The sequence below is a fragment of the Chanodichthys erythropterus genome, chromosome 22, assembly GCF_024489055.1.
Source record: "Chanodichthys erythropterus isolate Z2021 chromosome 22, ASM2448905v1, whole genome shotgun sequence".
Taxonomy (NCBI): domain Eukaryota; kingdom Metazoa; phylum Chordata; class Actinopteri; order Cypriniformes; family Xenocyprididae; genus Chanodichthys; species Chanodichthys erythropterus.
The window spans coordinates 34,569,782-34,583,876 of NC_090242.1; the positions used below are offsets into that span (position 1 = coordinate 34,569,782).

A 14,095-nucleotide genomic window follows, 5' to 3' on the forward strand; every position below is an offset into this window, starting at 1 on the left:
TTTGAGAAAACAGCCTTTAAAGATATTTACTGTAATTGAAATCTATAGATGCAAATAGATAAAGTGTTATAAAATATACACTTAAAAGTGTATTATGGATGTTTTCTTTCCACCAGTCTGAAAAAACACTTTATGAAAAGCCAAAAAGTCCAAAATCTCAAAACAGGTGCCTGAAAAAACAGTGTTTTTGCCTGTAGTGTCATGTTCAGACTGTCGTTTGACTGTAAATGTCATGAATTGTACCCAGAGAAAATGACAGAGAGGGGAAAACACTTCAGAGGAATAGAACTGAAGAGCCGTCACCATGACGACCAAATTCAAAAAACTGTGAAACACTCATTATGAACTCTGACATCTGATAGAGCGACAGAAACAAAGATGACGCCTACAGCTCCAGATGGAAATTAAGAACATTGTAATACCTATGTCACACCCATGTCATACAAATTTGTGTCCTGATGTCACACACACACGCACACGCACACTATCTGGTATGTTAGTGAGGACATTGCATAGACTTCCATTGATTTTATATCAGGTCAATGATATTTTTCTATCACCTAACTCAACCCCTACTCCTAACCTACCTATCACAGAAACATGTGACCATCACTGGATTTAAATAAAAGCTTATTTTGGCCAATTTATAAGCCTTTTAAAATAGTGAGGACCAGTCAATGTCTCACTAGTAGGTTGTGAAAGTATTTCACAATATAAGTGAGGAAATTTGGTCCTCAAAAGTATAGTCAAAACAAGTACACACACGCACAACCATTCAAAAGTTTATTACTTTTATTCAGAATGGATGCATTAAATTGATCAAAACTGACATTTATAATGTTACAAAATGTTATAATGTTCATCAAAGAATCCCGAAAAATAAAATGCATGACAGTTTCCACAAAAATATGACTGTTTTCAACATTGATAATAATCAGAAATGTTTCTTGAGCAGCAAATCATCATATCAGAATGATTTCTGAAGGATCATGTGACACTGAAGAGTAATGATGCTGACAATTCAGCTTTGATCACTGAAATAAATTACACTTTACTATTTATTCACATAGAAAACAGCTGCTTTAAGATGTAATAATAATAATATAATGTGTGTGTATATATAGTGAGCTGGTCATTTTTGCACTTATCTAAAGCACATGCATTACTGCAGGAGATTTTTTTTTTTTTGGTAAAACTTGGTCATTCACTGAGGTCTAATTCAAGATCTCTTCTGGCAGGACAGATGATGGAAAAACTGGAAGGAGAATGTGGAAGCAGAAGCAGAGAGAGAGAGAGAGAGCGAGTCGTGTTGAACTTCCTGTAGAGTTCAGCGCTCAGAACGGATTGTTTTGCTGCAGGACTGTGAGGTTTTCCACAGCTGGAGCGAGACGGCAGCCAAAACTCCCAGATTCCCTCAAACGCTCTTCAGATGAGCTCAGCTCTTTCTTTAGACGCACTGAGCGCCGCTTTACCTCTCAGACAAAAGAGGAAGTGATGCTTTCTATAAATCATGTGGCAGATAAAAGTCAATCTCGGTTTCTACTTCTGTATTGTTTTGGCACGTCTGATGCATTTTGGTGAATTGTTTTCGTTCAGTGGGTTCGTTCTGTGAAATGACCGAGAAACTGAAAATGCTTTGCAATGATTGACTTGAACAGATTCACTCAATGCCATGATTACATCACAACATCATTGACGCTTCATCTGAGCAGCGGGCCGGACGCTCGATGCGCTCCAACGCCCTCATGCACGGCGCGTTTGATTCCTGACGCTTGTTCTGCAAACCTGTTCCACACACAAACGCTTCCAGGAAACACAAATCCTCCATCACGCATCACTGACGACTGCTTGATATTTCTCACGGCCGCCGGCGCGCTGACGGGGTACAAACCAACCAGAGAGCGGGTCTGATCGGGTTACAGACACAATAACAAAAGATGCTATGTGTGAAATGAATCGATGCGTTCTGATGATGCGTCTCTTTGAGTGACAGCTGAAATTTACATAATGACAAAATATGTAAATTTTAAATACATTTTTTTATTCAAATTGTATTTTAATTTAAATATTACTTTTTAAAATACATTAAGCATTTTATTTCAGCCAGTTGCCCTCATGACAAAATATAAAACATGTATATTTAAAAAAAAAATTTTTTTATTTAAATGTCATTTTAAAATAAAGAATTCTTTATTTTAGTTATTTATAGTACATTTTATATTAATTTAATTATATTTTATTATATTTAAATAAATAAATAAATAAATAAATAAATAAATAAATAAATAAATAATAATAATAATATTATATATATATATATATATATATATATATATATATATAAACACACACGAGATTTTAATATGCCTATAGTTTTTATTTTTTATTTATTAGTTCTAGTTTATTTAGTTTTAATTATTTTAGGACTTGGACTGGGGAAAAAATAAATAAATATATATATATATATATATAATAAACTTGTATTTTAGCTAGCTGCTCTAGTGACAACATAAAAAAAAAACATGTTAATGTTGTCACTAGGGCAGCTAGCTAAAATACAAGTTTATTATATATATATATATTTATTTTTTTCCCCAGTCCAAGTCCTAAAATAATTAAAACTAAATAAATTAGAACTAATAAATAAAAAATAAAAACTATAGGCATATTAAAATCTTGTATATTAATTGATAAAAACATTAACTAAAATTAAAGTGAAAACAGAAAATATAAAAATAAAATTATTTCTAATAATTAAAATATGAACGTCTCTAATAGCATGTTATTGATGCTAAAATAACACTGGTTGAAGCATTAGGCCTGTGCTGACTAGATGTGGATCACATGACACAGCTCAGTAACCTGAAACAGCCAATTCTATTATAAGTCACATGAATGAGAAAAGGGAAACTGGACCAACACATTTAAAGATGTATTCATTTTCCCTAGTGGACTTGTCAAGTAACCATAAGCAACAGCTGTGCAAGCCTTACAGAGAGATGATGATGATGACGATGATGATGATGGGACTCCTGAATGTCTGAACCTGTGTGAGCCTGCTGAGAAACTGCTCTGAGATCAGACTGAACTTCAGATCCGATCATAAACCGAGTGCATCATAGACGTTTCTAAAGGAAAGCTGAGACATGCTTCCTTCTGAGGAATGGTAAAGCATCATCACATAAAATCTTCATGAAGATAATCCCAGAATGCACTGCACACTGAAAACAAATTCAAGACAAACATCTGATACTATTTTAAAATATCAGAATGCAAGAACACACAAAAAGGGAAAATATATGTGGAATATATGCTAAAATATGATAGAAACCGCTTGAATTTTTTTTCTAATTTAAAATATATTTTATTTTAAATCTCAAAATATATTAGTGTATATTACAGTACACACACACACTCACACTCTCTCTCTCTCTCTCTAATCGCACAAGACGGATGTTTATTTCAACAAACTAACTAGACAGCCTTTAATATGCAGGAAAGTGAGGTAACCAGAGCCGGGACTGAACATCTGTTATCATCTGAATCATTCATACAGGACGTCTGAAACACACTCACACACTCACGACCCATGAAACGTGATGAACTGACGTCTTTACACACTCAAAGATCCGAACGAGTCCCAGAAACTCAAACAAAGGCTCTTGGAATGTCACTCCTTCCTGTTATTGTTGGCTGCTGGGCGATGGAGGATTCGCACAGAAGTCAGAGTTCAAACGGAACACGGCTAAATAAAACGCTCACGCAACGTCACCGTCACACCGGGAGTAACGTGAAACACGGCGAGAGACTCGGGCGGTTGTTTTGCATCGCTTCGATTTACACTGAACATGATTTGAGTTTCACAGTCGCTTTACATATCACTTCAACATCCATCAACATCTGGACAGAAATCTTAAATATGAGTGTTAGTTTTTAATTTCATTAAAAAATTAATAAATAAATAAATAAATTGATTTATCAAAAAAAAATACATACAATTTAGATTCTAAAAATCGAAAAATAAATAAAATAACTAACTAATAAACAGTACAACAAAAAATTAAATAAATTTTAAAATCTAAATAAAATATTAATAAAATAAATAATAAAACAATATAGTAAATAACAAAAAAATAATTAATCAAATAAAAAAAAAATCAATCATTAATAAAATTAATAATTAATAATTATTAATAATAATAATAATAATAATAATACAATAACTAATAAACTTATAAAAAATAAATTAAAATAATCCAAAAATACATTTTATTCTACAATCTAAATAAAATAATAAATGATTAATAATAAAATTACTAATAAGTAGCAAAAAAAGTAAAAAAAAAAAAAATTCTAAAATCTAAAACAAAAAGAAATAAATAATCCAAATAAAACAATTAGTAACAATGCAATAGCTATAAACAATAAAAAAAAATTAAACTAAGAAATTAATCAAATAAAAAATAAGCTATATATATATATATATATATATATATATATATAAACAAATTCTAAAACGTAAAAAAATAAAATACTAAAAATACAATGCCACCTATGGTAGGGGGCCTTTCATCATTATAAGGGTTCAGATTGAGATTCTGTAGGGGTGAACAGGCTTTAACTGTATCTACACTGCTGCCATGCTGAACTGTGTCTATACGGGCTCATTTGTGTGTCCTGAACTGGTTGTTTGCTGAAGGATGATTACAGGAGTGAACCGGACCAACGGCGGATTTGATCCGATACGTGCACACAGGATAATGGAGCGTTTCCAAGTGCCATAGGAATTCCGACTGCAGAAAACAAAGTGTAAGAAAGTGTCTTCAGTCATCTGTCATGGTAAGACAAATGCATTGAAAAAAAAAAAAGAAAAAGAAAAATTGTGCATAAATTGTGAAATTTTACACAGAGAAGCATCCCTCTCATTTCTTTCAGATGACATAAAAATGATGATAGTTGCTGTGTGACAGTTAAAAACAGCTCAGAATCATGATGAAATCTGTTCCATCTTCACCTGTTTTCACTGAAGAAACATCAATGTATGCGTGACGATGAGAAGAGATGTCGTGTCCTCATTCAGCCTGCAGGTGTAATTCATGCGCAGTTATTCTGACATAAAAGGGGCTTTTGCACCAGAGGAATGTTTTCATAGTTCCTATAACTCATGGTGGAAGTACCTCTTTTTGTTGTGTTTGCACCGCATGAACTGGGGACGATTTTAGTTACAAGAACTTGTTTAGCTCCTATTTCAGAGTACAGTCTGACCCGCACAATAGGAATTACCAGTGACATATTAAGTGTATGTTGATTGGCCGAAGGCATGCGAGACACCGGCACCTGCCATTTTTAAAAAGCTGTATAAACACAGTCCGTGCATTTCTCTCTTCCTATAACTTCCCGATGTGAAATCCCCCAAAAGACACACGAGTGGAATCAGGCATTTGAAGTAATGTGCTCTTGTCTAAACCGGTCTATTAAGCCTTTGTCAAGTACGATCACAGCGAACATTCAGATCTGCGTTCTGATCCAGAGAGATCCGTTGTCATGTATAGATATGAAACAGCTTCACAAACTGTCTTTTGAACCACACAATGTCATTATTAATGATTCATATGATCACAGAAGTACTGTCTGGGATAAAAGTTTATAGTTCGGATATAACACTGATGTCTACGGTAGCAATCAAAATAATATATTAAATTGATGCTTCAAATAAAGTTACACTGTTACACCAGTAGGTGGCGATAAGTGACTTAAAATATGTATTTGTCATTGAATCATTTGTTCAAGAGATTCATTTAAAAACGCTGATTTATCCAGTAATGAAACAAGTGAAATCTTTCTGAATGAGTCATTGAATCGTTCACTCAAATTTTTCATTCAAAAAGGTATTTTTATAATACACTGCAGATATTAACATTATGTCAGAACCTCTCGTAAATTATATTATTTTGTTTAGTTGTCTATTCAGAATTGTGGGAGAATCGTGATCTCTATTTTAAACAAAAATTGTAATTCGCACACACACTATATACTATATAGTTAAAGGTGCAGTATGTGATAATTTTATCCGCTAGAGGTCGCTAGAGGCCTATTCAAAACAAAGGCGTAGCTTGATGACGGCAAGTTTGAGTGCGGAATCTTGGGACATGTGGTCTCCACCGCAACAGACAGTGCAATAGGACTTGGGAAGAAAACATGTTAATGATGCGATTATTAACGTTACTGTAGTATGAAGCAGAGCAGGGCCGAGTGTTGTGGGAGCTGAACGAGGAGCTGGAGCGATTGCGCAACACACGCCTCACGAGCAGCAGGACTTTTATTATGACACAATCGCCGGCGCTGCTTCTGCTTTACCATATGTATCATATGTATTGACAGCACAATTTTTATTGTGAGGTTATGATGTAAAATTATGATAACTACACTGTAGCTGCTACAGTAACTAACAAAATCTATCCAATACTGGATTTCGTAAGTGTCTGAAAAAGACAATTTTCACATGCCACCATTACATATTGTGTCATGCTATATTGCAATACAATCAAATTATTTGATTACTGTTTAGTCAGATGATATGAAAAGGATTACCACTTGTTCAGCATTTGTTCGGCATCTCTTTCTAGGTGAAGTTTGTCGTGAAGCTTGTCGTGAAGCTCTCTCCATCTAGAAAATGCAACACCGATATTGATCCTCACTCTTTCTCTCCTCTTGTCCCAAACTCTTCTTGGGTCATTTGGTTGGCCCGTACGCTTACGTTTACATTTTCTCATGATTTACAAGTAGTTGAAAACATTAGAGATATTGTTAGTAATCAGCTGGACAAAATATATAACACTAGCCTAGTGGTTTTTGGATATTTTACTGCGAATAGCTTACAAATTGTACCTTTAATTTTACTTTGTACTTGGCCTACTGTTTGGGACCATATTTGATATTGTGACATGACAATTTAACATGAATAACTAGATCAAATTATTATATAAAATTATTCTTAACTTACGAATGTAACCAGGAAAATTGCTCTAGGGGAATGGCGCCAGGGGAACATTTAGTTCTCGCAGGACTGCACTGGTGGCTAGTTCCTATAAACAAGTTTCTATAACTTCCCGGCGTGAAAGCCCCCAAAGACACACGAGTGGAATCAGGCATTTGCAGTAATGTGCTCTTGTCTGACTTTTTATAGGATAATACATCTAAAAATGATCATTCTGCCATCAAAGCTATAATATCGGCTAAAATAAAGCAAAATATTGTGTAATCCTGCTGCAACGACAAAACTCTTTCACACTGTATAGGTGAATCTCACACAAACATGTTCATTTACTCAAAAAACAGAAGTATGTAAGAAGTAAAACACACTGAAATGTTTTGTTTAAATCTGCATAAAACTATGATATATGAATAGTTTAATAAAATAACCACAGTGCTAAAATCTTGAATGGGGGTTACAAACTAAAGGGAGTTTTTAATAAACTAAAGCAACCACCACCGTAATGTGATTTTTAGGAAGGCACCAGGGTTCGGCGATCAGCACATTTACATACAGACAGGAAGATAAAAGCGTCAAAACACAGAGAAAACACTCAAGTCAGCGTTTCTCAGGCGTGTTGATGTGGTAAGAATAAACGTGCTCAGATTTCAGCAGCTCACCAGCACTAGATTTACATTCTTCTTCAAACCGCTGCGTGTTTCTGACTTCCTTTTTGATCTTTCTGATGATGCATTTTGTGTTTCTGTCATGCAGACAAACTCCAACCTCACCAACATGTCAAAAACAAACGAGTTCATGAATACACAAACACAGACAGGAAAGCTCAGCTAATGCATCACGAGTGTGGTTTTAAATCGGCTTGATACAAACATGTCAGACATGTTTCAGAATCACATGCATGTGCAGAGCGTTTCGGTCCCAGGTTGTGTTCATGTACAGACACGCACATTCAGCTTCTGGAGATAATCTGTAGCAAACGGCTGAGAGAAAACGATTTGATTTGAAGCATAAGAGCACCTCATTCCCCTGAAGGAACTCAACAAAAGCTCAGATCTAACAGATGGGATGGAGCGTATCATCGATGTTCTGCACAGCAGCCAAAACAAAACTTATCAGATTCAATTCTGCTGTGAGAGCTGCGTGAAGTTACTGAACTCGAAAGGAGCCCAAAATCAGCACGGATACAGATATACTAGAACTAGACAGAAGATGAACATGCTGTAGCCAGCGAGAAACCCAGTGATTATTTTCAGCTTCATCTCTGCAGGATTGTGGGAAATATTCATGAAGGTTTTATCACTTGCAGCCCACACAGGTCTGTTTCTGGGACGCTTTTCTGAGGCGAATGAAGTTCACTGAAGCTCCAGCCAATCACTGAACTCCTGGGAATGTTTTGGAAACAGTGATGCCAATAAGCGCCTGCCAATATTACCCATGATGCTCCATCGATTAGCCGCTGTGATGAACGCATGGACCGATGCTCACAGGCTGTGTGGAGGCGTCTAGTGTTTCGCGGAGTTTTGTTTCCAGACTAAACATCCAAAAGCGACCCGCTGTTATCTGCCTTTGCACTTTGAAAGCCTGCACTGGCCGCTCTGCTCAGAGAGACTTTCACGAGACACCACTGAAAGATTAAAGCACAATACTGTATCATCTGGAGGGTTACGCACTCAGACTCTGTGTCTGTGAAGCACCAGATCAGATTAGGGACACGGTTTTATGAGCACAGCAAAGAAAGCGTTTGTACTTTTTAATCTGCAACTTCACACTAACTGATTCAGATGGAGAGTGTTGTTCGGAAGAGCGTCATCCAGGTCACATTTCATCTCCAAAAAGTTGCATGTTTGTTAAAAGACAAAATCGTTAAATGACAACAATTCTCGTGTCTATCAAACCTTTGTCAAGTACGATCACAGCGAACATTCAGATCTGCGTTCTGATCTAGAGAGATCTGTTGTCATGTAAAGATATGAAACAGCTTCACAAACTGTCTTTTCAACCACACGGTGTCATTATTAATGATTCATATGATCACAGAAGTACTGTCTGGGATAAAAGTTTATAGTTCGGATATAAACCAGTGCTTCCCACAGGTTTGAAATATACTTGCGGCGGTAGCCGGGCGAAAAATCCTCCTATTACCCATGGCACAAAAATGGTCTACTACATGTGACACAAATAATGTGAGATTTTTAACAGTATTTTTATTTATTGAAATTAATTTTAATTACATAGCATATTACATTTAATTACATACTAATATTATGCATTATTATGCATTGTAAATTATGCAAAATTGCAGCATTTAAATGGTTCTCCTTTTCCTATGTTCTCCTTGCTGTCATATAGTGTCTCACTCAGTGAATGGGACACAGATTTAAAATTTATAAAATGAATAATACATAAGTGTCAAATAATGTTCTTTGTCTTTTCTTCCTGTGGGGGAGACTATAATAATTTACTATGAATTAAATGGAAATCAAATTAAATACAATTTATTGTGTAACCAAAATACCAATAATGCCCAAAAGAAAAAAAACTTAGCGTCTGACTTTTAATCATAAACAAGCCCGAAATACACAGGTACTCTTATTTTGAAATGTCTGTACTATTGCAGGCTGATCCTTCAGATTCATCTAAAGGTCTAAAACATTCCATCTAAAATATTTTATATAAAGGCCATAAAGTAGACATTGTAATAATTCATCAACTTGAGTTCATTAGTAATCGCTTGGCATAAATCTGCGCTTTTCATTGATTGAGAATCACTTTGAAGCAGTCTGAAGCGCTGTTGCGCGAGCTTGTAGAACCAGTGCAGAACGCGCAACAGCGTCGCCTTGTGACTTTGCAAAATGCAGCGCCTGTGGGAATGTCAGCAGGAGTAAACAGTTTTGACACACATGTAATGAGCAGGTATGAAACGACTAGTTTATCGATCGCGGATGGTTTCATTAACTTGCGCGGATATAAAAGTATAAGAGGATAAAAATAATAAAAGCAAAAATGTGTCTCCAATATACTTGGGCGGCCGTTATTATACGTGGGCGGCCCGTCCAAGTAAAGTCTATGTGTGGGAAGCACTGTGAACACTGATGTTTACGGTAGCAATCAAAATAATATAGTAAATTGATGCTTCAAATAAAGATTGTATCAGTTACACTGTTACACCAGTAGGTGGTGACAAGTGACTTAAAATATGTATTTGTCATTGAATCATTCATTCAAGAGATTCCTTTAAAAATGCTGATTCATTCAGTAATGAAACAAGTGAAAACTTTGAGTGAGTCATTGAATCATTCACTCAAATCGACAAAAAAAAAAAAAATCTATTCAAATTAATTAGATATTTTTATAATACACTGCAGATATTAACATTATGTCAGAACCTCTAGTAAATTATGTTACTTTGTTTAGTTGTCTATTCAGAATTCTGGGAGAATCGTGATCTCTATTTTAAACACAAAAAATGTGATTCGCACACACACTATATACTATATAGTTAATTTTACTTTGTACTTGGCCTACTGTTTGGGACTATAGTTGACATTGTGACATTTTAATGACAAACATGAAAATAAATAAATAAAATAATTATTATTATATCAAATTATGATATAAATTATTATAATTTTAATTTATAGTAGTAGTAATAATAATAATAATAATAATAATAATAATGATAAAACTCATTGCTGTAATAAATGTAATGAAAATCATTACATTGATTTATTTTCTACACTCATAGAAAATAGTTATTTGATTTGATTATATGTGGGTGTTTTTTGCAGTGAAGAGAATTTTGTATGAAAACGTAATTAAATGTCATAAAAACTGGAAATTTGCATTTCTTTATTCAATTTCTTCCTATTATCTTTTGAGATCTGGAACATGTTCTTGACAGGTTTCACAAAATGGCAAAACATCATTGCATTTGAGTTTCTCAGAATAATTCAGTAAACCCAGATATCCCATGATCCTCTGGGCTCTCAGTTGCAGTATAAACAGTAAAAGAGAGACGCTGTCCTGAGAGAAATGAAGCGCTTCTCTCAGGAATCATCTGGAATATTCTAAAGTAATATACTAAATAACAAAATCAGTGTTAAACACGAACAGCAAACACATTGAACGCAAATCACACGTTTAAGATTAAAAACTGTAATTACGAGCAGTGCACCACTACTATTGTACAACATTAATGCACAATACATATTTAAATGTCTAGTCTGATGAGGCTGTATTGTGACTGCGATAGAAAGGGATGTGTGACATTTTGAAGTAACCTGAGATAAACTAACATATCCATGTGAATGTCTTAATCTGTGACTCGTGTTAATGAACCTGCAGGATGGAGAGTCAAACACTGTCAATCAAATGGTTTAAACTGTATGAAGCCAATAATCGTCTATCATCTGTTATTTCCTGTATCAGGTAGTGCCGATGACCCAAAACCATCGGTATCAAGACTAAACACTCAATGTTTATTCAGACACAGAAGAACAGCGCTGTGAAATGGAGCCTGAGGTCGTGCTGTAATTCTGCACCGCTGTGACGTCAGGCAGTGGAAACACGGAGCTCTGGTGTCTGAACACGCGTGACGCTTCTGATGCGATCTGACAGAACCAGACCCATGTGATGAGGACTAGCGACGACAACAACAACAACACAGGTGGTTCTGGGGCACAGAGATGCATGCGTCTCAGGACACAAAGTAAACAACACGGCATCTTTAAAAGTGGTGCTCATGGCGCAAGATGCTGAAAAAACAGCGAAACATCTATTTTACACGTGTGCGCAAATTTAAAAACAGCAGACATAATTCAACAAACGTCTCCTTAAAGACAAAGTTTGAGAGAGGATGTGATGGATCAATGGAAGGAAAATCTGACACAACCACTGTATTGTGTTGCCATCAGAGGGAACGGCGTATAAATGTGACTGACAGACATGAACGCGCGTTCAGTCTTTTATGCCGCATGTAAAGAGACAAACGTCGAGCTGTCTCTCCTCATCTCTGTCTGTCTGTCTGTCTGCATTAATAGAGCAGAATGACAGCAATTATGCAGCTTAACAAAAGAGAAATGACAGTTTTTGTTCACTGTATGCCGCCCCTCCACAAGTGACGGACGCTCGACTGCACAAACTCACATTAACATTTAAACAATCGTCTCCTCTGTGAAGGACATGATGTGCGACCGGAATAATTATGCCGCCTAACTTTTGGATCAGCCTTCATCCATGATGCCTTAAAATACTGCCAATGTGGGCGGCTCGCTAGGGTTATTTGCGGTGAGATAAACGGCCCTTACTCAACGCTCAACAAGGAGAACATACAGGGAGCATTTGTGGATGAAGAAACACGGTGACATCAGCAATCAATCAATCTCCAAATACAAGACCACAGTAGTGCAAAACCATGCATGAATTTATGAATTGGTTTAGTTAAGTCACAAAACTCTAATTTTGATTTCAAAATTCCTTAAATCCACATAAAACTGATATTATGCAAAGAAAAAAAGATGATGAGTTTGTAGAACGCACAAAACGGCTAGTAAACAATCTCAGTAAGTACTTAAACAGGACTACCTAGCAGTCTGAACATGTCTAAGCTCTTGCTACATAACAGACAGATGGTTCACCTCAGTACAGCTTCTGAACGGATGACAGGATCCTCATCATAAAGCGCACTCACAACAGAGACAGACGCGTTTTACTCACCGCCACTGCGATCATGGAGTCGTCTGGCTTCCATTCCACCTGCTGATAGAAGCCGAACTGTGCGGCCGCTTTCCCAGACTCAATATAACTGACGATCAACACGCTGGGCTACAGACAGACAGAGAGAGACAGACACAATTAGACATGTGAATTCAAAACATTCATTCGAATCAATGTGGTTTCATTATGCACTAAGTCAATCATCACTAGTGTTGAGGTGCTGCTACTTTACTAAATGATCAGATGCACCGATTTCACCTGCTGGATCAAAAAAAATGGCTGTTTAGCAAAGCAATTGCAATAAAACATCCAAGCAACTGCATATCTAGCTAAAAACAAACATGTCTAACGAACATTTAGAGGAAGTAACTAACAACTGCAGTAAACACAAACATGCATTAAATAAATACATGCCTAAACTAGTTGGAATGTGAAAGTAAAGATTAAAAGGGGTCCTTGATTATGATTTCATTTTTTTTAAACTTTAGTTTGTGTGCAATGTTTCCGATTGAGCATAAAAACATTTGCAAAGTCAAGATGCTCAAAGTTCAATGCAAAGGGATATTTTTTTTTACAGAAATCACTGTTTAAGGACTACAGCGAGCTTCTTCCTGCGTTGGTGACATCACAAACCCCAACATTTACATAAACCCCGCCCCCGAGAACACACAACAAAGGGGGTGTGGCCATGTTGGGCTGCTTTGGAGAAGAGGAAGAGTTGTTGTAGTCGAGTGTTGTTGTCATGCCGTCATTTTACGCCGGGCTGCTTCACAAAAGAGGATCAATTCAACACAAAAGATGAACATGACGGCACATGCTAGTGGATGAGTTGAATCAACTCCACAGCAACTACATCAATTTATCCACTAACCATTCAGAAACGTCTAAAAGTTGTAACTTCTTCCTGAGTCTCTCCATCAGTGTCGACTCCGGTTTGAACAATGTAAGGCTGAACACTTTCCTCATTTTGGCTGTGTGAGATTCTCCAGCTTTGTTGTTGTTGAGCTGTTAAAGCTCCGCCCTCTTCTGGAAAGGCTCATTTGCATTTAAAGGGACACACAAAAACGGTGTGTTTTTGCTCACACCCAAATGGGGCAAATTTGACAAGCTATAATAAATGATCTGTGGGGGATTTTGAACTGAAACTTCAAAGACACATTCTGGAGACACCAGAGACTTATATTACATCTTGTGAAAAGGGCATTATAGGTCCCCTTTAACATTATTCAAGTTGATATATATATTCAAGTTGTTTGTTATGTTCACTGCATGTATATGAAATGATGTCAAACTTTACAGACAAAGATGAGAATAGCCAATAAACTTCCAGTAATTAAACAGATTCGGAATCATCTAATTCAGTCTAATTAAGTTTAATGGAATTCA

The 14,095-nt window shown here is 36.0% G+C and overlaps 1 protein-coding gene across 3 annotated transcripts in view; it reads right to left on the reverse strand.

Moving 5' to 3' along the window:
- The window catches only part of ric1 (RIC1 homolog, RAB6A GEF complex partner 1), a 49,950-nt gene that overhangs the window by 21,149 nt on the left and 14,706 nt on the right, over positions 1 to 14,095 (reverse strand). For all 3 annotated transcript variants that reach the window (XM_067376528.1, XM_067376527.1, XM_067376526.1), the window contains exon 2: positions 12,710 to 12,817. In XM_067376528.1, the coding sequence (XP_067232629.1) occupies positions 12,710 to 12,817 (108 nt within the window). The remainder of the gene's footprint in view (positions 1 to 12,709; positions 12,818 to 14,095) is intronic.